General features: G+C 47.1%; 2 protein-coding genes across 7 annotated transcripts in view; one reads left to right on the top strand and one right to left on the bottom strand.

Annotated features, from left to right (window-relative positions):
* Nucleotides 1–170: 170 nt before the first annotated feature.
* IL17RB (interleukin 17 receptor B) lies at nucleotides 171–19,300 on the bottom strand. Of its 3 annotated transcripts, XM_066246000.1 has the most exons (11): nucleotides 19,200–19,300; nucleotides 17,426–17,450; nucleotides 16,523–16,651; nucleotides 14,554–14,681; nucleotides 14,003–14,129; nucleotides 11,995–12,042; nucleotides 9,243–9,382; nucleotides 8,792–8,866; nucleotides 7,665–7,764; nucleotides 6,452–6,550; nucleotides 171–3,325 (listed from the first exon to the last, which is right to left on the bottom strand). In XM_066246000.1, the coding sequence occupies exons 1-11, from the start codon at nucleotides 19,257–19,259 to the stop codon at nucleotides 2,766–2,768; spliced, it is 1,491 nt and encodes a 496-aa protein (XP_066102097.1). In that variant the 5' UTR covers nucleotides 19,260–19,300; the 3' UTR covers nucleotides 171–2,765. The 3 variants fall into 3 exon arrangements, with proteins under 3 accessions (XP_066102097.1, XP_066102098.1, XP_066102099.1); XM_066246001.1 differs by lacking the exon at nucleotides 6,452–6,550; XM_066246002.1 differs by lacking the exons at nucleotides 14,003–14,129; nucleotides 14,554–14,681.
* A 115-nt stretch (nucleotides 19,301–19,415) lies between these two features.
* The window catches only part of CHDH (choline dehydrogenase), a 55,859-nt gene continuing 49,302 nt past the window's right edge, over nucleotides 19,416–25,972 (top strand). The window contains exons 1-2 of one of the 4 annotated variants that reach the window (XM_066245995.1): nucleotides 19,416–19,796; nucleotides 25,874–25,942. The gene's annotated coding sequence lies outside the window, so the exon portion shown is untranslated. Of the gene's footprint in view, nucleotides 19,809–23,792; nucleotides 23,865–25,873; nucleotides 25,943–25,972 lie in introns of those variants that run through there. The other 3 variants (XM_066245998.1, XM_066245996.1, XM_066245999.1) reach the window with 3 other exon arrangements.

Raw genomic sequence — 25,972 nt, 5'->3', positions numbered from 1 at the left:
AATGTCCTGAGACCCTGAGGGATGGGGGGGGGGGTGTGACTCGGGGATCTGAATTGTAAGAACTGCATGGTCATAACATTTTCCCTCTTGTCTAGAGGAGCGAGCACATATGATGTAACGTGTGCTTTTGGAATTCCAGAGAGGAAAATAATTTTATTTTTGTTTTATTAAATTTTCTGTTGGATTACAAAAACAGCGGGAGGCCATTCGGGTCTAGATTTGCCGAGACAAAGATTTAAGGCTGGGCTGGCTGACTTTGGTTACCCAACGCGCCTTAGGGTAGGATGAGAAGACAGTCATTATTTGACCAAAACAGAACAAAAGCAGAAAAATTGTTTCCTTCCTAAAGCCAGATAGAAATGATTTAGAGTTGTTAGCATGTGTTGTACCGATAAGCAAGGTGATTGTCATGATTACTAAATCATAAAGCCCCTCAGCCGGTTTTTCTTTACCTGGAGTGCAGTAGCTCATGAAAGCATTTGGGGTTGTGTTCAGTATGACCCATTGACCTTAATCTGTGAGCACTGAGGCAAAATGTAAATAATACAGACAGCTATTACCACTGGTGGTCCAGGCCTTAGGGGAGCCTTCTGGGCCCCGGGCCCAAGGAAGAGAAGGCACTGTCTGGAGAGAGGAGGCAGGCAGTGAGCACAGCCAGCCTGGGGGCTCAGACCTGGAAGGGTCAGCAGAAGCCTGATCCCTGCCAGTCTCTGTTGCACTTCGTCCACTATCCCCTGTCAAGGGGGAAAGACAAATGTAGGGACAGTTAAGGGGTGGAGGTAAGAGTGGTATATAGAATAAGGATGGTAGTAAGTCTTAGGACGCAGAGCAATGCTGGTGGTGGAGCGTTTTGCATTTAGTATGAGTATCCTGTGTATCTGCCCAGTAGGTTGGGAACAAAGGAGAATCCACCAGTAGAGCAAAATTTATCTTGGTTGTACTGTTTGGAAATCACGTGTTCTTTGATTTAAAAAAATTTTTAACAATAAATTTATACAATACTGATTTTATTTATGTTTCTGAGCTGTATCAACACAATTTCGTATTGGCTACCTAGTTCCAAAAGCATAGTCTTCAGTTTTAATAATTTTACATGTAATAGCATCTCGCTTTTATTACTGGTAGGTGTTGATTCAGAGGAAGTTGGCCCGAGTTTTGACATAAGCCATTTCCATCTTCTGTTACCAGCACTTTATTTATTTATTTATTTATTTTACAGAGAGTCAGAGAGAGGGATAGACAGGGACAGAAACGGAGAGAGATGAGAAGCATCAATAATCAGTTTTTTGTCGTGACACCTTAGTTGTTCATTGATTGCTTTATCATATGTGCCTTGACTGTGGGGCTACAGCAGACCGAGTAACCCCTTGCTCAAGCCAGCGACCTTGGGTCCAAGCTGGTGAGCTTTGCTCAAACCAGATGAGCCCGCGCTCAAGCTGGTGACCTCGGGGTCTCGAACCTGGGTCCTCCACCTCCCAGTCCGACACTCTATCCACTGTGCCACTGCCTGGTCAGGCTGTTACCAGCAGTTTAAACACCGTGAAGACTGATCTTGACAAATAAGTGACCTTTACACATCAAACATATTGCCTAAGTAATTACTAAATATCTTGCTGAGGAAGCTAGACACTGAGATTTCACTCTATGCATATTTATTTTTGTTTTTATCCTTAGGACTATGTTAGAAGGCGTGGCATGCCCTTTAAGAATAATCTACAAATACATTTTAGCAGTCATCCACCTGAAACTGGTTCACATTCTAGAGCAGATTCAGTATTGTGCTGTGTATTCCTAGAAAAATACATATGCTAACATTTATAACCTTTTGGTGACCTGGTATAAGAAAAAAGATGCTTTTAGAAAAGTAAAATGTTGGAAGGCTCAAAATACCACATAACTTCTATAACTGGTAGTTTCTGGGTTTTTTACTTAAGCCATTATAATAACTCATATATAATACTAATTACTTCAAGAGGGCTATCTTCCAACATAATAAAGGAGTTATTTTTGTTCTGAACACAAAGAGTTACATAATAACCAAGAAACAACTCTGACAGTGACCTCTAATAGGGAACCAGGCAGAAGTAGAGAACAGATCTGCAGGTGTATTTTGGTGTTCATGTTATAGTCACCTGCACAAGAGGCAAATGGGACATAAACCTAGTTCAGAGAGGGAAGGGCCTGTGAAAATATCAATACAGGTGGTTACACATATACTAGCTCATCTGATCAGCAAAGATAGGTTCAGCCTGTTATTCCCTACTTCTATTATTAAAGACATGTATGTGTAATAAAGGATTTTTAACCTAAGTTGAATTAGTGGGGGCTTATTAACTTTGGCTGGCATTCATTAATTAAACTTAGACTGTTACAAGGCTCAACAATTTCACCTGCAGTGCAGGGCATGGACTCTTCAAGACTGGAAGGTGCTTTCTCATTGCATTGTCCGAATGGTCATGGTTTTACAACTATTCTTGACTTTTAGTTATGAAACGGATTTAGCTTTATAAATTTAGTTTCCATTCTTTAGTTGATTCTACAGTAGTTAGGGATATTTGTGACTACTGGCATAAAAGATTTAGTTACTAGATTAAGGCATATATGATACGTTCAGTTAAGAGTCCTCCCTATTCCTATAGCTAAAGCAGGTATATACTTAAAATCCTCCCTTCAAGTACCCCACACAGTGAACTTCCGAATCACCACAGAAACTTTTTCTAATTGGAAGGGTAGGAAGCTTCAGGTTCTCTCTTCTCATGGGCTGGCTACATGGAGGAGCAGCTGTTGTGGCAGGCTCGCAACCTTTTTCCCACTGGCACATGCTGTTTGACATGGAGAAGTTCTGTGCAGAAAGCAGTAGCATCCTTCATGAGGCGGTACTTGGGGCAGACGTTGAGGGCGTTGTAATCATCTTTGGTATCAGCCTCTCTAAAATTGACCACCACGTATTTGCACAGATGAATCTGGCTTCTGAGATCGCTGCAGAAGAGGTTAAAGGCAAGGGGGAACAAATCTTGAGAGTTCTCATGGGGGCTGGCCTTGCTCTTGCCACAGGTACCATCACACACGGTGTTGATGTCATTGGAAAGAAGGAAAATGACTTTATCTGCTTCATTCTTCTGAGTGGTAAGCCACTGCACCAGACCCATCTCGGCTATTTTCTTTTTCTGCCACTTGTCAAGAATAACCTCACTTCTGCAATGAGTTTGAAGAAATTCAGTGAAGTAACAAATTGTGTGATGGAAACATATTTCAGATGGGTAAACCACAAGAACCTTAATGGGGGACAGCAGTATGGTGGTAGGGAAGGAAGTCTTGATCTTTTCTGTGGAGGAAGAAAAGCATTCGTTATCTGTAAACAGCAAATGGCAAACTTTCACTGTAAAGATGTTGTAAAAGATGTATTTTCTAAGTCTTTACCACTCAAACAGTTCTCTTAATCACGCCGTATCTTTTCAGGTAAATTCATAGGAACTGTTTTAGGTAAGTTGTAACTTGAGTATTTTTAGTACCATATATATAGAACAACCTGACCTCTGTCGTTCACGTTTTTGAGTTAGGTCAACTCAGTAGCTACTCTGTTTTCTACCTGCAGGTGGCAGAGTTTCTTTATACAATAGTTCCTTAAGGTTTAAGTCAGGGGTCTCAAACTCAACTCAGCATGTGGGCCGCAGAGCAAGATCACAGCCATTCGGCGGGCCGCACTAGGTCTACAAAAGGCAACTGTTACACAACACTTTTCTCACTGCAGTTGAAAACAAAAAAAAATCAGTACAACAAGCACAATCGTACATGCAGTTTACTCAGTGTCACAAAACGACCAGAAAGTGTAGTTTGCAGCACAACTGCTGTTAACTAAGCTAATATCTAGCTAGGATGCTAGAGAAATGAAAAATACAAGTAGGCCCCTAGGCTTACTTAATTTTATCCAAAATATATATATATATTTTTTCATTTTTCTGAAGTTGGAAACAGGGAGAGACAGTCAGACAGACTCCCGCATGCGCCCGACCGGGATCCACCCGGCACGCCCACCATGGGTGACGCTCTGCCCACCAGGGGGCGATGCTCTGCCCATCCTGGGCGTCGCCATGTTGCGACCAGAGCCACTCTAGCGCCTGAGGCAGAGGCCACAGAGCCATCCCCAGCGCCCGGGCCATCTTTGCTCCAATGGAGCCTTGGCTGCAGGAGGGGAAGAGAGAGACAGAGAGGAAAGTGCGGCGGAGGGGTGGAGAAGCAAATGGGCTCTTCTCCTGTGTGCCCTGGCCGGGAATCGAACCCGGGTCCTCCGCACGCTAGGCCGACGCTCTATCGCTGAGCCAACCGGCCAGGGCCAAAATATTTTGAACTTCGTGGATTAGTCTGCGGGCTGCACAAAATTGTTTGGCGGGCCGAATGCAACCCGCGGGCCGCGAGTTTGAGACCCCTGGTTTAAGTGGTGCCCTATTTCAGCTGGAACGTAACTGGAATGCTGCCTTGTCTGTGTTATAGAACAGAAACCACCTTTGAAAGTACTGTACACACAACATCTTTTACATACAACTATTTCTGAGGTCAAAGTTTCACATGGCTTTCTTAGCTTAGATCATGAGCTCAATCTTGTTCCATCTACACCATCACAGAGACGCAGGCTACATTTTCATCTTTTCTCCATGTGCCGAAGAGGAGAAGCAGAGATTTTTAGTGTGCCACCCTCTAGCTGGAATCTAAGTACTCTGGTTTCTGTAGTCAGTCTTCAGTATTTTAATGTCGGCAAGGTACTTAGTATATGAGCCCAAGTGACTGGTTTTTTTTTTTTTTTAATATTTTTATTTTATTTATTCATTTTAGAGAGGAGAGAGAGACAGAGACAGAGAGGAGAGACAGAGAGAGAAGGGGGGAGGAGCTAGAAGCATCAACTCCCATATGTGCCTTGACCAGGCAAGCCCAGGGTTTCGAACCGGCGACCTCAGCATTTCCAGGTCGACGCTTTATCCACTGCGCCACCACAGGTCAGGCGTGACTGGTTTTTTTTTTAGAGACGGAGTAAGAGAGAGTCAGAGAGAGGTGTAGACTGGGACAGACAGACTGGAACGGAGAGATGAGAAGCCTCAATCATTAGTTTTTCATTGCAACACCTTAGTTGTTCATTGATTGTTTTCTCCTATGTGCCTTGACCGTGGGCCTTTAGCAGACCAAGTAACCCCCTGCTCGAGCCATCGACCTTAGGCTCAAGCTGGTGAGCTTTTGCTCAAGCCAGATGAGCCCGTGCTCAAGCTGGCGACCTCGGGGTCTCAAACCTGGGTCTTCAGCATCCCAGTCCGACGCTCTATCCACTGCGCCACTGCCTCGTCAGGCCCAAGTGACTGTTCTTATGCCTTGTAAGAATTATTTTTAAAAGGTATGAACTAGCAGAGCATCCCTATCACAGGTACAGTGCCACTGCTTATTAGCTGTCTTTGCCTGTTTCACCACCTGTTGATGCCTCAGAGGTAAAAATAAAACATAATGGCCACCAGATTTGGAGGTCCTGACCCCTGCTCTATTTACCTCAGCAGATGCAATCCAGTCTTAGATCAGCCTTTGTCAGAAAACTCTAAGGCATTGAATACATGCTATCTGACTTCTGTCCAGTGCCAAATGTGATTGCCTCTAGAGGGATCTCCTTTAAAAAAATTCAAAGTGTTATTTCTTCATTCAGGTTCTTTAAAACATGGCATCGGCCCTGGCCGGTTGACTCAGTGGTAGAGCATTGGCCTGGCGTGCAGGAGTCCCGGGTTCGATTCCTGGGCAGGGCACACAGGAGAGGCGCCCATCTGCTTCTCCACCCCTCCCCCTCTCCTTCCTCTCTCTCTTCCCCTCCCGCAGCCAAGGCTCCATTGGAGCGGGGATGGCCCGGGCGCTGGGGATGGCTCTGTGGCCTCTGCTTCGGGCGATAGAGTGGCTCTGGTCGTAGCAGAGCAACTCCCCAGATGGGCAGAGCGTCGCCCCCTGGTGGGCATGCCGGGTGGATCCCGGTCTGGCGCATGCGGGAGTCTGTCTGACTGCCTCCCCGTTTCTGGCTTCTGAAAAATACAAAAAAAAAAAAACTAAAAAAAAAAAAACGGCATCAGCCTGACCAGGCGGTGGCACAATGGATAGAGCGTCGGACTGGGATGCAGAGGACCCAGGTTCAAGACCCTGAGGTTGCCAGCTTGAGTGTGGGCTCATCTGGTTTGACCAAAAGCTCACCAGCTTGGACCCAAGATCACTGGCTCGAGCAAGGGGTTACTTGGTCTGCTGAAGGCCCACGGTCAAGGCACATATGAGAAAGCAATCAATGAACAACTAAGGTGTCGCAACAAAAAACTGATGATTGATGCTTCTCATCTCTTTCCGTTCCAGTCTGTCTGTCTCTATCTCTCTCTCTCTCTAACTCTCTCTCTGTCCCTGTAAACAAACAAACAAAAAACCACAGCATCATAACCCTTACCATGCCTCCACATTAGGTAGATCCCAACCGCCAGCACCCACTCGGCCACCAGCAGAACCAGGAGGAGTAGAGGTAGCCAGCCACTGAGCACGCTCCCGCCTGGAGAAAACAGAGCTTATTCACCTCCTATTTGGAAGCTAAGATTTATACTCTTATACTTTGCAGAAGTTTAGACCCCTTTAAAACCAGAGTCAGTAGATCTCTAAGGGGTCTTCAGAATGGTTTGTTGTTTTTTTTACAGGGTCCAGATCTTTCATTAGATTCTCAAAAGGGAGATGGAAGAAGGTTAAGAACAGCCCTCTAAAATCACTTTGGCTTCCTACTCCATATTTACACTGTGGTAACCAGAGTTTATGTTCAGTTTTTTGTTCTTGGACAAATTAGTGTTGTTCTGGGTGCAATTACTTAATAGATAGTACACATAGATGGCATTTTAAAAGGCTGTTTTATAAGACAGGATAATGTCACCCCTTCATGGAATGTCAAGGATCAGGTAAGCTCAGGCACAGAGATGTACTCGGGAACCCAGAGGCACTTTGTCCACATAGTCAGGACTGTTAGGCACCTGGGTTGTCTTCAGTTGGTTTGGCCGAGTTTCTAAGAATAACACCTTACAAATTTTGACCCCACCCTGGATTAGTACCAGAACATTTTATTTGTCCAACTGTAAATAGAAGCACTAACATCTCTAAATCCAGAGACATTTTCCAGAACATGCAGCTCTCAGGCACCAGTGAGATGTGTCTTTGTGCCAATATTTCTCATTTGTTATCCAAATGTTGGCCAGGTGACCTGATCTAGTTATAGCAGCAGTTAGGCCTGGGCCACTGAGGCTGATAAGATAATAAAAACACCGTGAAGTGCATGTTCCCTTATACACTCAGTCCTTTTAGGCTTCTGGCGTCTTTTTAGCAGGTCTTTGTGGCTCTGAACACCCCTTTTGCACTGTTCATTTTTTCCCTTTGTGTATATCCTGCTTCCTAAAAGATCTTGAGCTGATTTTATAAAGCCTTCGTTCTTAGTCAGATGACAGGCTCTTTGGGACAGCTCCGACATCTTTTTCTACACCCCAGTTCAGCATACATACACAGGCAGGGACACTGTCCCACCCCACCACACAAACACCCTGTCATATATTGAATGGGGTGGTGACAGTGGACCCTTCATGCCCTGAACCTCTTTGATCCTCCTGTGACAATGACGAGGTACTTACTGGCATCCGGAGGGAAGGAGACCCCTGTTTGTGGGCACAGCACAACCGTTCCTTTGCGACGGATGCAGTCATTGCCACAAGTGTGGAAATACGGAGTCAGCTGAGGAAAAACGAGAGGCTCAGAAAGTTTCTACCACATGTCAGAGCAAACTCTCAGCATTGTTTCTACTTCTACCAAAACTCCTCTTCCCTCTTTTTCTGGTTTCAACCCTGCCCATCCCCTGCATGTAATACGGCATTTTTTCTCTGGTCACACTTTGGTAACCAAGTCCTAAAATCCAAACCAGTGACCCAAGACTGAAGAACCTTCTAAGTCTCCTTGGCTCTGAATCTGAACTTTGTGCATGTTGCTAATGTGTTAGTTTCTATATCTAAACGGGTTAGGCCACATCCTACATATATATACAAATATTTTCTCAAAAAAACAAACAGCACTAGAGCTCCTATTCAATTGTGCTTTATGACATAAAGGTTCCCCAAGACTAGGAAGGTCTGCTTCCCTGGAAGAGGGTGTGTACAGGCATCTGCTCCCGCTGACAGGGCAACGCACTACCTTTCTGTTCCAGGGAATGAAAAGCAAAAGCTCCTTTTACCGTGGCTGTGGCTGTGTCTCCTGACACTCTCCATGGCCCCACATCATAAACTCCGATTTGAATGGGACCACAGAGATCTGCTAGTCCAGCTTCCGACTTCCCTCTGGGTAAACTGAGGCCCTGTGAGGACAGACAGCTGTCCTTCATAGTTCATACACTAATCAGGAACCCAAGCTTTTACATTTCACATTGTTACTTCATTTTGCAGTTAAATCTGAGGCTTGGGAAATAGAATGGTACTCCCATCTCAGAATTACAGGCTTTGTGACAGAAAATGGGAATAAATGCACCCTGGAAAGTCAACAGCCACTGGTAAAAGCAAAATGGACCATGACTGTAAGGTCAGTTTCCTGACCTCGCCACCGCAAAGACCAAGACAAGGATTTCCCATTAACATCATGTACTGCAAGACTGCTGGCAGAAATGAACAGGAGGAGAGAACTCACCTACTCCAACTTTGAATGGACTCATCAAATGCCATTAATGGTGGAGAAATCAGTCTTCCCCTCCCCAAAGCTCTTCACTGAACTTTACCTGGACCATAGCACCTTCACTTTCTCCAGTCACTGCAACCATGACAGAAGTTCGAGTTCGTTTGCTCTGCTGCAGCTAAGTGAGACAAAATAAAGAATTATAAGCCATAGAGTGAGTAGGTCAAAGACTGCTAGTGAAGAAACTGCTCTTCCTAAACTGACTTTTCATTCATTAGACTATATGAATATGGGTTCATTTCATACCTCTGATACCTAACCTTTGTTTCAACTCAGATTCACAGGGACATTTCCAGGGATGCCCCAGAGACTTGTTTTTCTCTCTGATGAATTAAAATCACCAGCATATTTGGAGAGTAAACAATCCTACCTGTGGTCTCTCAAAAGAGCCTGTCCAGGGAATCCGAGACTAGTGTCCACATAGTTCTTTAGCAAGGAAGGAGGGCTCACGGTTAAGGATGGAGTGGTGTTAATAAAATGAAGAGAAAGGGTACCTCCAACTCAGCAGTCCCAATGACAGTGTAATTTTGGATAACAGTCATGTATCTGTTTCCAATGGGACTGGTTGTAAAATTCACTTCTACCGTCTTCTTGTCCTTCTTACAAGCAGTGATGTTTGGATCCCACAGACTTCCTAATAGTTGAGAGAGAATCACATAGATGAAGTTGCAGATTCTTCCCTCAAGTCCCCAAAGGGGCTTGACAAAAACACTATTTCTCCGGCACATATTCAAGAAACACAGGCCCTACTACACATGTACTTTTTATTGGTCATTGTGCCCAGAATCTCAAAGTAGCTGCTTCCCAAGAAAATTTAAGAACCCCAAGTCACTGCTTTGCTAACACAGCTCCCCTGGGCTGAGGCTGGTGGGAGACACAGATCAGGTTCTGCTACTTACTTCTGTCCTCAACATCTATCCTGACTTAAGGGCTGGGTCAGTATTTTCTCCTTTCCTCCTAAATACCACTAGCCTCTTTAGCATCCCTGTGTAAGCCTTGGAAATGGGACATTTGAGACTGAAGAGACTGATTTCAAAATTCAAAGGGCAGGGGCAGGTTCTAGTAGCCTAGCATGTGAGAGATGACCCCTGTGAGAACACAGGTTGAGAACATGACTTTAGGATGGGGAGGAGGAGCCATGGGTTAGGGGCATGTCTAAGATCATAGAGCAAGTGAATTCAGGATCAGAACAACAACTATTAGAACATTCTGCATTCTAGGAGCTCCATCCTTCAGACTATTCTGCCAGCTTTACTGAACATGAAGAAATAAGGAAATGCCTTAGAGGATACCCTGACAGGTCTTCTCTGTAAGAAAAAGTTAGTTGTTTCACTCATGTGACTTGCAAATCAGCACTAGGTTAATTTCCAGGAAGGTGATGTATAATAGCATTATTTCCCCACCTAGGAGACCATTTTAGGCCCTAGCTCAGCTGGTCTTTAGGAGCAGCTCTGGAACTGACCGAAGGCTTTCAGACCTCTTCACGCCGCCATTGTCCTCCATACCCCCCTCTTGGCACAATGCTCCAAGTCTGCCCACTAGGAGGCCATGTGCAGCTCAGTCTGACAGGGTACACAAGGAGACTTTGTGGGATGGGGGTACATAAAAGATAGGGACCAGTTACCCCTAAATACCACTAGCCTCTTTAGCATCCTGTGTAAGCCTTGGAAATTGGACATTTGAGACTGAAGAGACTGATTTCAAAATTCAAAGGGCAGGGGCAGGTTCTCGTGGCCTAGCATGTAAGAGATGACTCCTGTGAGAACACAGGTTGACAACATGACTTTAGGCCATTACTTCTACTAACACACGGTATGGCCAGTAGCTGCAGCCTCCGTCACAGCCACCTGGCCAATGCAGGTTCTCATTAGATTCGGACAGACGGTAATGAAACAACAGAGCCAAGAACTGGTGGGCCGTCATCTTTCATCCTAGCTTGCACCTGGCAGGCAAGTAAAAACACACACTGGGCTCCAAAACCCACTCATTCAGTGCTCACAAAGCTACTGACTTATACGAGTTTCCTAGAACAAAGGTTTCTAGCTCACTAGCCTTAATTCACATCTGTTCCCCATCTTCTTCTCCCTGCACAAACTCTGCACAAACTGGCTTCTCCTTCAGCACTCCACTATCTTGGCTGCTTCTCCTGGCCTCCTCCACATGGCCTTTCTCTGCTCTCCTCTCTGCTCTCTCCTCTAATGCTAATCTCAGGAACCGAGAGAGAGCAAGCTCCCAGTCTGCCCCACTTTATAGTGTAGAACAGTGGTCCCCAACCTCTGGGCCGTGGACCGGTACCAGTCCACAGAGAAAGAATAAATAACTTACATTATTTCCGTTTTATTTATATTTAACTCTGAATGATGTTTTATTTTTTAAAAATGACTAGATTCCCTCTGTTATATCCGTCTAAGACTCACTCTTGATGCTTGTCTCGTAAGTTCGACAATTATATTTAAAAATACCACAGTTTTTACGCCAGTTGCACAATTTTATTTTGTGCATTTATTCGTCCCACCCTAAAGGCCAGTTTGTAAAAATATTTTCTGACATTAAACCGGTCCGTGGCCCAAAAAAGGTTGGGTACCACTGGTATAGAAATCCAAACCTTTAATCCAATATACAAACAAGGAAGTCTCTGATACAAAGTCACTTATCTGAGGCATAATGGGATTCCTCATTAGAGTGCACCACCCCACATCATGCAATCAGTTAAGGGTAGGGTGTGGCGAAAAGCTTGGTTTTGAAACTAAGCCTTAGGCTGTAACTGCCCTGCCTGCTTACAGCCTGTCCCCCACACCCAATGCAAACTCTAAGGGAGCAAACACATATATCAATTTACAAACTTATTTGACCAACACACACCTACCATAAATGTTTGTTAATCCAAATAGAAGATTCTCAGGGTCCCCTTGGCCACAGGTCAGTGGTACTAGAGTCTGAGCAGGTAGAAGGGAGGGTCTTCAATCAGCACCCCCATAAGTGTGGTTTGAGCCACTGGGATGGGGCATTTTTCTGTGACTGGTGCTCACTACCTAAACCCACTAAGGGCCTGTCCTTCTCTGCTACACTGGCTGCTTGATTCAGCAGGCAAAGCACTGGCTGAAGTTCAGCTTTCACTGTCTGAGCAACTTGGATACATAACTCCCCTGCTGTCGGCACCTGCTTCTTCATGAAGGGTGGGTTGAGTGGTGCTGGCTCAAGTTAGAGTTCCTTCTAATAACAAAAGCAAATGCTGTATTTACTTACCTAACTCAATGCACTTTTTTTTGTATTTCATTACACGGTCTACGCAGCCTGGAAATTAGAATGAAAATTTTTACATTTTAGAAAAGGTATCTCTGCTCCACACCCTTGCCAGCAAGCCCACACGTACATGCTTATCATACCCGTACGGATTGCTGGAGCATTCAAGATGTGAGGTAAGATAGCAGATTTAAGTGGGACAGGAACATTTTACTGTTAAACAGAAGATATCTACCCATGAAGTGATAACCGGGCTCTAATTTAAATACAGCCTTTATCACAAAAGGATCTATGATCCCTAGGACAAGATTCAAACCCGTTTTTAAAAAATGAATTTGGTAATATGTGTAAATACCACCCCTTCTGGGAGGTGGATTCAATCCACCCCACACCTCCACCCCAGGGTGGGGTAGATGTAGTGACTTGTTTCCAAAAACTAGACTTGGGAAGGGGGAAAATCAGACATTTATGTGGAGAAGTCTGGCATATGCCACTTAACCAAGTGATAAACACTACCAATGATGTGTGGATGTCACCCACCCCTGACAGGGTGCCATGAAGAGGGTGCCTCCCCCTGCAGTGTACTCAGATTGGGGGACATTCCACAGGAAGCCTGGCCAGTACTTCATGACTGTGAAGATCATGAAGAACAAAGACCAAGAAGCTGTCACAGACCAGAGGAGAGTAAGGAGACACAAGAGACAAAATGCAACTGGAACAGAGAGAAGACATTAACAGAAAAGCAGGGGAATGCCCAATGAAGTCTGGAGCTCAGTTAATAGAAATGTACCAATGTTAGTTTCTTAGTTGTGACAAATATCCCATGATAATATGAGATGCTAATGATAAGGGCAATTGGACAAAGGGTATACAGAAGCTCTTCAAACTATCTTTGCAACTTTTCTATAAACCCAAAATTATTCCAAAACAAAAATGTTTATATTTTTAAAAATGAGAGCCTGACCTGTGGTGGCGCAGTGGATAAAGTGTCGACCTGGAAATGCTGAGGTCACCGGTTCGAAACCCTGGCTTGCCTGGTCAAGGCACATATAGGAGTTGATGCTTCCAGCTCCTCCCCCCTGTCTCTGTCTCTGTCTCTGTCTCTCTCTCCCCCCCCCCCCCCCTCTCTCCCCCCCCCTCTCTCCTCTCTAACATGAATTAAAAAAAAAAATGTTAAAAAAAAAAAAAAAAGAGGTTTGGTCTCATCAGGAAAGCCGGAAACTGCTGTGTCCTAAATGTAGGGCTTCAAGAACACCCTGGCTCATAGTTTCAGAGAACAACGACCAGAAATTTCCCATGTGGAAATTCGCCTGAGACAGAGAACAGAAATGGGGTACAAACAGTTGACCCAGCCTAGATGGGGGTGTTATGGGAACTGCTCAGCCAGCCACCATGCTGGACCCTTCATACATGATGCTGTCTCGTCCTCACCGCAGCCCCATGTGTGACATTGCAGGTGTGACACTGGAAAGCTGACTATGTTGCAAGCAGGGGAAAGAACCCAACATTCAACTCAGTGCCACTCTGCCTCTCACCAGCAGTCCAGGGGACAAGCCTGCTGGTGGCTGTGCTATATATCCTCAGAGACCCAGCAGCATGCTCTCAAACAACGTAGCACTCTAGGAAGCCAAGACCCGAACAGATGTTTTGCATCAGTGACAGAAGGACTAGAGTTTGAATTGGCTTCACTTTTACTGTGTGTGTAACCCAGGCCAAGTTACCTGAGAAATTTCTTCACCTGTAAAACAGGCTATTCCAACCTCAGGCTGTTGGAGGCTGTGACATGATGCATGTCAAGTGCTCAGCACAGCACCTGGCACAAGGAAATGGGCTTTTTCCTGATTCTACCACCCTCCGCTCTGAGAGGTACAGTTACTTTGTGACTCCATTCCAAGACTTGGCAAGGCCAAATGCTTTGTCCAAGGTACCCTGGCCTCTCTGTACCAAACCACATACCCCAAGGCAAGCATCCCAGCAAGACAGAGAGTAACAGAAATGTGTGGACATTTACCTGGTGAGGTGAAGTTCACAGACATGGAGGGACTGTCTTCATTCATATTGGCATTGGGGATATTATGGGCCCCGATGAAATAGAGTGTGTTCAATTCTACAGGAAAGCCAATGTAGGAATACGTCCACTGAAAGGCAAGCAAGGATCCCCTAAATTTCTGAAACACTGTGGTGCAGAAACACAGTGCCTTTGTGTTGACCTTTTCATTTAGTTTGCTTCAACCTACTGCTGAAACAGGTCTCTAGCCAATGACTACTTAGGGAATGGACCCCACACAATTTGCCACAGAATCAGAGAAGTATAAAATTTTAGAACCAGGATATATTTTAAGTTCAGTTCCCCTCACTTTGCCAGTGGGGAAAATGAAGCCAAGTGATGCTGCCTTGCACACGGCACACAGCAGGGCAGTGGCCAGAACTGGGTTTTGAATGCAGGCATTGTGTGCTAGGCTGGAAGTTGTGGCTGTTCACCAGCCTGTGTGTGCAGCACATCAGCCATATCCCCAACTAGGGGCCTTCCCGGCTTTAATGACAGTTAGCCAAAGTGCTTACTTTGCCACCAGAGGGTCTGGTCTGAGTCTGAAAGGCCTCTGTATAATTGCACCTCACGCAGCTGTAGGACTGGAAGTTGCTTTTGCCTGTCACACAGATCTTGGTGGCCTTCAAAAAGCGGATGCTAGCTACCAAAATGGATAAGAGAGCAGTTATTTAGCACCTACTATGTGGCTGACTTGATGCTAAGGGTGTATATACCTCATCTCATTTCATACAACAGCCCTAATAGGTAGGTACCATTATTGTCCCCAGCTCACCAATGGGTTGAGTGAGGCTTAGGGATTTCTGGGAGATTTGCATAAGTTTACAAAGCTCATAAGGGGCAGAATATGGGTTCATATTCCAAAGTTCAAGCTCTTTCCTCCTCGCAGGTGAGCCTGAGTTTCACAGCATACCTGCAAAGGTGACTCTAGCTCTGATAAAGTAAAACCCCCCAGAATGTCACCACCAAACCATGTCTATTCTGGCGGCACTTTTATCCATGCTGATTCTTCTTCCTAGAGAGCCCTTTACTCCTATTTTCTGCCTCTCCAAAGCTTACTCCTTCAAAGCCAAAGTTATGTTTGTAACAACAGCTAACAAATACAGAAGCTCACTCTGCTAGGTATGGGGCCAAAAGCCATATTGCATCATCTAATTTAAAGTGGTCTCACCAGGCCCTCTCCTTCTCCTCCCTGCCCCCACCCACTCACAGCTCCTTTCGGGATTCCCAGCACTGTCCTTGTGCCTGAGTCTAGCTCAGTGGTCCCCAACCTTTTTTGGGCCACGGACCAGTTTAATGTCAGAAAATATTTTCACAGACCGGCCTTTAGGGTGGGACGGATAAATGTATCATGTGACCGAGACAAGCGTCAAGAGTTAAGTCTCAGACCGATGTAACAGAGGGAATCTGGTCATTTTTTAAAAATAAAACATTGTTCAGACTTAAATATAAATAAAACAAAAATAATGTAAGTTATTTATTCTTTCTCTGCAGACCAGTACCAGATGGCCCACAGACCGGTACCAGTCCGCAGCCCGGGGGTTGGGGACCACTGCTGTAGCTGACTCACCTCTCTGGCACTCCCAGATTCCTGATCAGATGGAATTTAACTGAATTTAGCAGACAGAAACAACAGACATGGGCTTTAGGACCCCAGAATTGGTTCATTGAAAGAACTAAAAAGCTGCCTTGGGAGAGTACGAGGACTTTCACAATGCTACTGGGGAAAGTCATCTATCTAAGCCCATGCTTTTCCTTTAAAAAATTATTGACTTGATTGGGATGACATTGGTTAGTAAAATTATACAGGTTTTGGGTGCACAATTCTATAATACATCATCTATATATTATACTGTGTGTTCACTACCCAAGCCGGTGCTCTTCCTATACTTGGGGGATCATCTCTGGCCTCATTCTGTCTTCTTCCTTAAGGTATATGATATTACATACAGAGAGTACACAGATTAGAAGTGTGCCACCCAATGGCATGTTCACAATCATGTAGCCAGTACCTAGGTCGAGAAACAGGCTGGGAGTATCCCTCATGCTTCCTTTCAGTCACTCCCATTGCAGAGTAGTTACTATCCTGACTCCTAAATGCTTAGTTTTGCTTGTTTTACATTATTTATTAATGGCATCATATGGTATATACGACTGTAGGCATGCATGCAGACATGAGTGTATAAACTCTTGAATCTGGCTTCTTAGATTGGTGAGATTCATCCATATTGTGCATCATTATAGGTTGTAAGTGCTCATTACTGTGTTGGATTTTATTCTGTGATTCCAGTTATAGTCAGGCATTTGAGTGCTTTTCATTTATTTTTGGCTGTTATGAAAAAAGCTACTCTGAACATTCTATTTTGTGGTTTGGGCACATGTATGTATATATTCTCCTGAGTATATGCTTAGGAGTAAAATTAATGGATCATATACTCTGCACATTTCTGCTTTAGGCCTTCACTTTGATTGGTGCAAACTTACCATCTGCCCGGAGTATCCAGCTTATGTTCATCAAAATTGAATAGTCATCCATTGCAACAGGTTCCACTCGAAGGTCCCTCAAGTCTCCTGGAGTCAGAGTGTGGCTGACCATCCACTCTGGAGACGGTCCTGGGAGAAGGTGAGACTGTCCATGACACACCCTTCCCTGGCCGAATTCGATGCCATCTCCTCTATGTGACCCACCCTGACCCAACCCTCACTCATCGTCCATCTCTCCTTCCTGCTGGAACAGGTCAGACATTTCTCAGTGTTGACTGATTTATAGCCAAGGTGATGCTCAACCTCCCGGCCCCAATCTACAGAGCACTTGAGCCCACTCCAGGTGCCTGTGTGTGTGTGTGTGTGTTTAGTGTATTTGACATGGTTGTTAAGCTTAGTCCTGCCTTCCCCATGCCTCAGCCTGGACTCCAGCCAGCTGGCCCACACAACTCCCACTTCCTCCTAATCTTTGCCAGCACCATCTTTCCTCCAGCTCACCCTTTTCATCCACATATTTCGGGCAGAAGTCCACCCAGTCTTAATATGCTACTATCTTAAACACGCTAAAACAATTGCTTCCTGTTTCTAAGTGTAAATTACCTCCCTCTCACAGCACTTGGTGTCCCTCCCAGGAGTGGCAGACTTCATGGTCTACTTTGCACAGCCATTCCTGCCCTGCCAGTGCCCCTCTCACTGTCTTACTCGCCAGGATGCTGCCCACCTGAAACATCGGGAGCTCTGCCTCTGGCAGGGAGAGGCTTTGTGTGCATTAGCAAACAAAACAATGGTTCACCTAAGCCTGGTCTCTGATGACCCACTGTCTGGATTTGGATCCTGTAAAAGTCTAACTGTGCTTTCAATTTCCGTGTAAAGCCCCAAATACACATTCCCTAGTGCACCTACCATTTTCAGAGCCACACTGAATCATCTGCAAGAGAAAGAAACCAAGTATCATGCTGAATGCCAGCAAACCACAAGCCAAATTAGTCAAAACACCATCCTTTTTCCTTAAATGCTCAAAGGAGAGCTGAACTGGTTCCACTTCAATTTGGGGAAAAGTAACCTGTCTCATTGTAGGCTATATATAATGGACCACAGACCAGCCATCAGTATACTAGATCCTGAAGCCGGCTTGTGGCCTCACTTAAAGACCAGAGGGGATGACTTGGACCATCACAAAAACCCCTTCGCATTTTAATGTTTCACTGTAGGTTTCAGAGCCATCTAGAGTATTTGCCCTCAGGTGAAGAACAGGTTGTGTTAATAAGATGAATGAAGAAAACCATGAATGTAGTTTGTAGTACCTTCACCGGGTTTTTAAAAATATTCCTCTTCTAATACAAAAGGACTAACTCACCTGGCTATTTATAAAATCATAAAGCAACTGTGATCTCATGATATCTTTCTAAAATAAGAACTTAAAAGTATCATCAGCATCCAAGGAAGGCCAGTACTAAATCCTGTGGAGTGAGCTGCTCATGTTTTTTAATAAAAAACAATAAGCATTTTTATTTCGGAATAAAATACTGGACTCGTTAGGCAGCAGCATGCACCAGTGTGACAAGACTCAGTGTGGTAAGTCCACCAGCTTGGAAGCTGATCCCTTTCAACTTCAACATTTCCAAAAACCTTGGAAGACAGAAGGCAAGACTTTTGCTGCTTGGAGTAATCTGGGTTTAGGTGAAAATTGTCGGTTGCTCACCTTTGTCTTTTTGAAGCTGAACTCCAAGGGACATCATTGGACATTTTAAAAAACAAGCCACTATACTTAGGGATCTGAATTCTGTCAAAATGCTGGTGAGATAAGTTGTAGGAAGAAGCAAAGCAACAGCTCTAAACTTTATAGAGTTCACACTGTTGGCCTGATAGCAACTACTGCAAAAGCAATGAATTCTTCCTCTAGTGGAAACGGCCAAAAGGGGTGCCGAATTAAGCCAGAGGTGTGGCAAGGACAGCAGCTAGAGACATCAGGGCACCGGAATGGGGTTTGTCTTTCCATAACCATCAACAAGTAACCACCATGTTCTTATGTTATATACTGTGCTAAAAAAGCAGTGAGATAATTTCAAATATTATTTTGTGAATGAGCTTTTTCCTCTTTAGTGACAGAAGACTCCCTCAGCCCTTCAAGGCACTGGGAAACAAAGGAAATTCATGCAGGAGAGTTCAGGTGCTTACCGGCTCCAGGGGCAAGGCACCCCAGTCCAGCCTCTACCAAAATGACAAAGAGGTCATGTGGTAATCAGAGAAGCCCTTCTTGTTCCCCCAAAGATAGGCAGACCTCAAGGCCCCAAGCAGTAACAATATTGAGCACCCACTATGTGCTGGGCTCTTTGCTGCTGCTTTGCAGGTACTCCCTGTTTTTCACTGGACTCTGGAGAGTTAGATATCACCCTTTGTTTTATAGTTGAGGACACCGAGGTTCAGTGGGCATAAATGACTGGAATAAGAGTAGGTGGCATTTGAGCCTGGGGCTGACTGATTCCCATGACCCTGACTCAAGCAGCCTGAAGCCCGGTGCCGGGACAAGCTGAGCTCCCCTAGGAGATGCAGACTTGTCCCCGCAGGACGTGCCTCTGCAAACCCCCTGAAGAGGCATGAACTGGCGGGTAGGCCACCTTCAGGGTCTGGGCTTGAGGGATGGAAACGCGGGAAAGAGGCGGGGAAGGGGGCTTACCGGTTCCGGGGGCATGGCACCCAAGCACAGCGCGGCCAAACTCAGCAACACTAGCGACATCGCAGGGCCACCGCCCCCAACAGCGCAGGCCCGGGCCAACCTTCCGCCGCACTTTTATCTAGGAGCCCCGGGCCACCCCTCGGGGCTCCGCCTTCCTACAGCGCCACCCTGGCCCCGCCGTCCCCTCTCTGGGTGGCGAACGTGGAAGAGTTCCTCGGCTGCCCAATGCGGAGGGATGGGTCGGGTACGAGCGGCTTCGGACCCTTCGCGGGCAGAGCACGCGCAGGGGCGGTGAGTTCAGACCCCGCGCACACGTGCGTGTAGTGAGCCAGGTGCACGATTGCATTCACGCCCCGGGCTGCGCGCGCCCCGCCCGCGGGAGCCGGCTCGCCAGCCGGGCTCTCCGGTCCCCGCCCGGAGTCGGCCGATTCCGAGACGCCCGCGGCTCCACTCCTGGCTGCGGAGAGCGCGCGGTGCGCCGGCGCTAACAGTTGAAGTGTAGCCGGGCAGGGATCGGACTGCCGCCGCCGGCTCCTCCAGCTCCCGCTCCTGCTCTGCCACAGCCTACTGTCCCGGCACCCGGCCCCAGTTGCCGAGGTGAGTAGCAGGGTACGTACGTGCCCCGACGCCCGGCCGACTGTGCTCATAGCGGCGTGGTCTGTGGCCCGGCTCCCGCTCCGCACGGCCCTGGCTGCAGCCTCGGGAGGCCTCAGGCCGGAGGTTTGGTGAGTCGGGAGGAACCCGGCTGGACGCTGAGACTGGACTGGGGCACTACTTAACACAACGGAGGGCCCCCTGGGGCAAAAGGACAGGGGCAGTCAAAGCCTTAATGAGTTCTTGCCAGAGCTAGTTCTTTGCACGAACTAAAAGTTCTATGATATTTAGGGTAACACAAATCCTCCCTTCCCCTGCCCATGTTTTCCTGGTAAATGTAGCTTTCCCCAGAATGAGGCCTGACCCTAAAACTTCTAGTTCTTTGCACGAACTAAAAGTTCTATGATTTTTTTTTTTTTTTTCATTTTTCTGAAGCTGGAAACAGGGAGAGACAGTCAGACAGACTCCCGCTTGCGCCCGACCGGGATCCACCCGGCATGCCCACCATGGGGCGAAGCTCTGCCCACCAGGGGGCGATGCTCTGCCCATCCTGGGCGTAGCCATATTGCGACCAGAGCCACTCTAGCGCCTGAGGCAGAGGTCACAGAGCCATCCCCAGCGCCCGGGCCATCTTTGTTACAATGGAGCCTCAGCCGCGGAGGGGAAGAGAGAGACAGAGAGGAAAGCGCGGCGGAGGGGTGGAGAAGCAAATGGGCGCTTCTCCTGTGTGCCCTGGTCGGGAATCGAACCCGAGTCCCCCGCACGCCAGGTCGACGCTCTACCGCTGAGCCAATCAGCCAGGGCAAGTTCTATGATATTTAGGGTAACACAAATCCTCCCTTCCCCTGCCCATGTTTTTCTCGTAAATGTAGCTTTCCTCAAAATGAGGCCTGACCCTAAAACTTGGTTTTCCCAAAGCTGTTTTTGTTGCAGCCCTACTGTGTGCTTGGTGTGGCCCACTTGCCAGGTTCAGCTTTGGGCCAGCGTGGAGTGGGTCCAGCCTCAGGCTCAGTTGGGGGCCCTGCATGAATACATGTGGCAGGCGTCTGGGGTGGCATTTCTAGAGGATTGATCTGGTTTGGAACTTTGGTTCTCCAGTTTCACTACTCAGGATTTTTCAGGATTGCCTTAAATGCAAACTCTGTGCAGGCACTCAGAGATTCCTACCAACCCTCAGGTGGGGCTGGGTCTGAGATCTGCATTTAACAGGCACTCCCTGGTAATTCTGACACAGGTGATGGGTACCCTCCCACCCCTCCCAGCCCCCACCCCAGATACAATGCTTTGGAGAAAGGTTAACAGAAATCAGCGGGGCTAACAGTAGATTGGGGAGCTTGGAATTCTGCTGTTCCAGCCCTCTCTGTTTGCAAAGGACAAGATTGGTGTGGCCAATGAAAATCACTTAAACTTGTAAGTTGAGTTAGCTGCATTCTACAGATGAGGAGAACAAGACCTAGAGAGGAATGTGGGTCTTATGGGTGGAATTGGCAGGAGGTTGACTTAGTCAAGCTGCTGTTTTTGCTCAGTCTTACTGTGTGCCAAGCCTGGCCCACCTGCTGGCTTCAGATTTGGGTTTGCTTGGAGTGGGCCCAACCTCAAGGTCAACTGGGGGCTCTGGCATACATGCATATGGGGTTCTAGGTGACATTTCCATAGGATTGGCCTGGTTTCTGACCCAGGAGAGTGGTTCAGGTGTAGCTGTTGCTTCACCCTTACCAGGGGCTAGATGACCCTGGGAACTTTTGCTCAACCTCTCCGAGTTGCTTTGAGCCCTGTGGTTCCTGAGATCGTTTCTGACTCTAATAGTTGTCTGTCTTTTTAGCAAACACCTTCTGGGAGCTAGTACTGGGGTGCAAAGGTGAAGAACACATGGGTGCTGGCTGATGGGTCCTCTTGGACTGAGGGTGAGAGCTGTGAGAGTATGTTCAAGGGCACGTACGTGTGCCTGCCCTGCTGTGGAAGGGCCGAGGGAAACAGCTTCATGTGCCAGCTTGAAATCATGAACTTTGTCCCATGGTGCCAAGAACCAGAGCAGAGGTTTAGGTAGTGGCCAGTTTTCAGTTTTAGAAAGGCTGCCTGGGTAGCTCTGCTGGACAGTGGGAGGCCAGCTCCTCTGAGACCAGTGAAGAGGTAGCGGCTAACCAAGACACTTCATATGCTGAGTCTCTGCTGTGGGCCAGGCTTTGAGCTGTGCTGGATTTTCAGCTGTGCACCAAAGCACAGGCCCTGCTGTGGGAACTTGGGACTGTTGAATGCAAGGGCTTTGGGGACAGCCAGGGATGCAGAGGGGTCAAGCCTGGAGCTAGGATTTGTGAGGTAGACATTTAGAGGGGGTGGTAGAGAGGGGAGGAGATTAGGGAAGAAGCTGGTGGGCAAAGGAGAGAGGAAGGGTGAGGTAAGGGTGGTGTTGAGGTCGCTGAGCATGTGGGTAGGAGGGGAAGGAGGGGTTCTGGGCTTTGATGTGGGGCACAGACTGAGTCCCCTCCATCCACTGCCCTGGATCCAGGCTTGAGGGGGTGTGGGCACAGAGATATGATACTGCTCTGGCCTTGGCTCTCTGAAGGGTGGGGATGGTGCCATGGCCAGCTATGTAGACAGGATTACAGAGTGGGGTGCAGAGGTGAACCCTGCAGCCACACCTATTCTCTGTGAGCAAACAAGGTGTGTCTGCCTGTCTTCTGGGGAGGTTCCACACTGCTTGGAGGGTTATTTCAAAAAGAGTTCCTCTGTGAGAGGTCCTTGTTGATTGGCTGATTAGCCTCTGAGGTGGCCTTCTGGAAGGAACTCCATGTGTACCTTCCAGAATACCTAAGCCTGGAACTGTTGTGGCTTTATAAACTGGAGGCAGGGCCACTGTGGGATAGGAGGTCTCAGCCTCCTCTCTCTCTCTGTGACATCGGGCGAGTTACTATCCTGCTCAGCCTCGTTTTCCTGTTCTGGTAAATTAGCAGATGAGAATGTGTAGGCAATGGCTAAATGAGGTGACTCAATTCTATGAGGAAAGCAACCGCTGGAGATATTCTGTCTGACCTTCCTCCTGCTGTCATGAATTCTGCTGGGTCTGGGTGTCTGAAAGAGCCACCATGCAGTGTGCTTTCGTGTCAGGTACTCGATAGGCACTCGTTAAATAGTCGAATGGTTGACTGAATGCACACCTTCCTCCAAGGCCAGCACCTAAGCCTGCCCACCTGAGAGAGTAGGTTTGGGCTTGCTCCTCTTCCTGCTCTGGTGAGTGAAGGTCAGGGCCTCTACTGGAGCTCGAAGACCACTCTTTCTAGTGCCCATGGCCCCTGACCTCAGACCTTCTTGCACAGGCCCTGTGTCACAGCTGGAGGTCAAGAGTCCAGGGTTCTACATCCCTGGGCTGAGCTACTCACCAGCTGCAGCCTTTGGTGAGGCTCTTGGAGTCTCGGAGCCTTAGTTATCCCCCCTGCCCCATAATGTGTTGTGGACATCGGCCCTGCTGGACTGCCGAGGCTGAGTGACTCTGAAGAGATAGGAGGAAAGTTGAAACATTTGAAGGTGCTGTGTAAGTTTAGGGGCAAGGGAGGCAGGACAATAAAAAATTAATGTGTCTATGATCCAAATAGGGAAATTCCTTTGGACCCAAGTGTAATGACACCCTCAGGTTCTGTCACTCCTAGCAGACCTTTATGTCTCTGCCGAGTCCATCCTGAAAGAACAAGGCTATTGGGGTTGTTGACATGTCCCAGGTCCTACCTCCACCCACACAGGTGGAATTTTCCACTTCGTCCTTTTGCAAATATTAATCAAGGCCCTGCGGTTAACAGTGGACTCATTGTCTCGTGAAGAGCAAGCCGCTTCTGGCAAGTACTGGCTGCCTTCCAGGGCCCTGGCGCCTGCCCAAGTTGGGAGCACCCTGCCCCCGGTCCTCCCCCAACCTGTGTTCTGCTCCAGCTGGTGAGCTGCACAGAGTCAACAGTCACATTCGCTTTGAACTGGGGACCCAGGAGCCACACTGAAGGTTTGCACCAACCGCTTCCAAGAGGGCCGTACTGCAAACATTTTCTCTGCTCCAGTAAGGAGGGGCTGACCCAGGAAATCTCACAGGTGTGGCCACAGGCTTAACTCTACCTTACTACTGCTGCTCCTGCTGAAACCCTCTGAAGTCACAACCCATGTGACTTGCATTGGTTTTCACATGTGCTGTCACATTGAGGCCTCAAAGAAAGTTCAGAACGCAGAGGAGGTGGCTACTGTTGTTCTCACAAAGCTCCATCTGTACACAGGGTGAGAAAGTTAGCCTCACAGGGCTGTAGGGAGGATTCCTGGAGACTTCAGGGGTTGGGGCAGGGGGCACCCTGTCGGGCACACGTAGTAGAGTTACTGATACATGTTTTGTTTTGTTTTCAAAATTATTTTTATTTATTTATTCATTTTAGAGGAGAGAGAGAGAGAAGGGGGGAGGAGCAGGAAGCTTCAACTCCCTTATATGCCTTGACAGGGCAAGCCCAGGGTTTTGAACCGGCAACTTCAGTATTCCAGGTTGACACTTTATCGCACTGTGCCACCACAGGTCAGGCCTGATATATGTTTTGATCAGTGATACTTTAATTAATTTGTAGTATTATTGGTCATAGTTGCAGCATCGCTGTCTGTGCTTTATGGAGGAGAAAATGGATAATGGATCATCACATGCTTTTGGCTCTGCACTTTTAATTCTCTGACATGTGTTTTTAGCTATTTGTTCTCCTAAAAAGAACCTATGAAATGGGTGGCTCTGTTCCCATTTTTAGATGAGTAAACTGAGGCCCGGAGTTGCTAAACCGCAAATGGTAGAGTTAGGATTGCAATCCAAATGATTTTGAACCAGCTCCTTTCATTTTTTTTTAAGTAGTGAAGCTTGAACATGGAACCCCAACATATAAAACACATGCAAAGATTGCACATTAGTGTGTTTATCTTATCAGTTCACATTTGTGATGTTTTCTTTGAATGTCGTCTTAAGAACAATGGTCATGGCTATTATCATGAGCACACTCTGGAAACCAGGGGTCACGGGTGCTTGCTGGGGTCTGACAGGAGCTCCAGTGCCTCCTAATTCTTACACTTAGTTCAGTGAGAAGAACTCGTAGCTGACGAGGAAGCAGGAGGTCTTTTTCAAAGCAGCTCACCTCGCAGTCTTAGGTTCCCTGCAGTTAAGCCCATGCAGACGGGTGTGGAAGTTGGCTGGCTAACTAATGTGTCACCTCTGTGCCAGTGGTATATAAATGAAAGTGTGGGCACTGCCCGCTAGTCTGCTTCTGGAGGTGGTCTGGTAGTGCTGTCACACCATGGCTGGTGATGACGCCTTGAAGAGTAGGTGCTTGGCACCTCCTGGGCCTTGCTGGCCTTTGGCAGAGTGTGGCTCCGGTCCTGTGGTAGTGCACAGTGAACATGGATTAAAAAAATCAAGCGGGCTTCGCAGTTTCTAGTCAGTGCTATGTTTTTCGACAGTGCCAGAGCCCCAGCTGCAGACTGTGGGAAGGGAGGATTTGACCTGGGGTCTTTGGTAGGACACCAGACTCTGTGGTGAAGGACTGGTCATTTGTTTGGGTTTTAAAATTTAATCTCTCATATGCCAATTAAAGAAATCCAGTAAAAGCTGTTATAACATAGACAGGCCCTGGCTGGTTGGCTCAGTGGTAGAGCATTGGCCCAACATGAGGCTGTCCTGGGTTTGATTCCCAGTCAGGACACACAGGAGAGGTGACAGTCTGCTTCCCCCCCTCCCTCCCCCTCCCCCTTCTCTCTCTCTTCCTCTCCCGCAGCCATGGCCTGATTGGTTCGAGCACATTGCCCCAGGCACTGAGATGGCTTCCTTGAGCCTCTGCCTCAGGCACTAAAAATAGCTTGTCTGCCAGCAGCCCAGACAAGGGTGCTGAGTTGGTCCTGGTCTGGGTGCATGCGGGAGCCTGTCTCTATATCTCCCTTACTCTCATTTAAAAAAAAAAAAAAAGTAGACATAATATTTAAACCCTTTTTTATATTATGAGACTCAGCAGACAAAAAGTCACTGTGTTAAATTGCTGCAAAAGTTTCTAAACCCTAACTTTCGATTATGTACTTATCTTTCACAGACGATCAAAAATAGGGTGTGGGCTGCACTGGCCACAGACTACCTGACTCCTGCCACATCTGGGTGTAAGGTGGGTACCTTTTAATTGAGATTTTTTTAA

Source organism: Saccopteryx bilineata, chromosome 10 (genome assembly GCF_036850765.1).
Source record: "Saccopteryx bilineata isolate mSacBil1 chromosome 10, mSacBil1_pri_phased_curated, whole genome shotgun sequence".
In the NCBI taxonomy this organism is placed as follows: Eukaryota; Metazoa; Chordata; class Mammalia; order Chiroptera; family Emballonuridae; genus Saccopteryx; species Saccopteryx bilineata.
Note: the sequence above shows the minus strand (reverse complement) of the source record. Positions and strands in the feature narration are given on the sequence as shown.

Bases quoted from the DNA above. Each gene is read 5' to 3' on its own strand.
- IL17RB (XM_066246000.1), bottom strand. From the start codon at position 19,259: ATGTCGCTAGTGTTGCTGAGTTTGGCCGCGCTGTGCTTGGGTGCCATG. The intron at 14,130-14,553 runs GTAAGCACTTTG...CTTGCCTTTCAG, and splicing joins CCAGACCCTCTGGTGGCAAA to TGGACGTATTCCTACATTGG. The intron at 3,326-6,451 runs GTAAGGGTTATG...CTTCCTCCACAG, and splicing joins CTACCTAATGTGGAGGCATG to AAAAGATCAAGACTTCCTTC.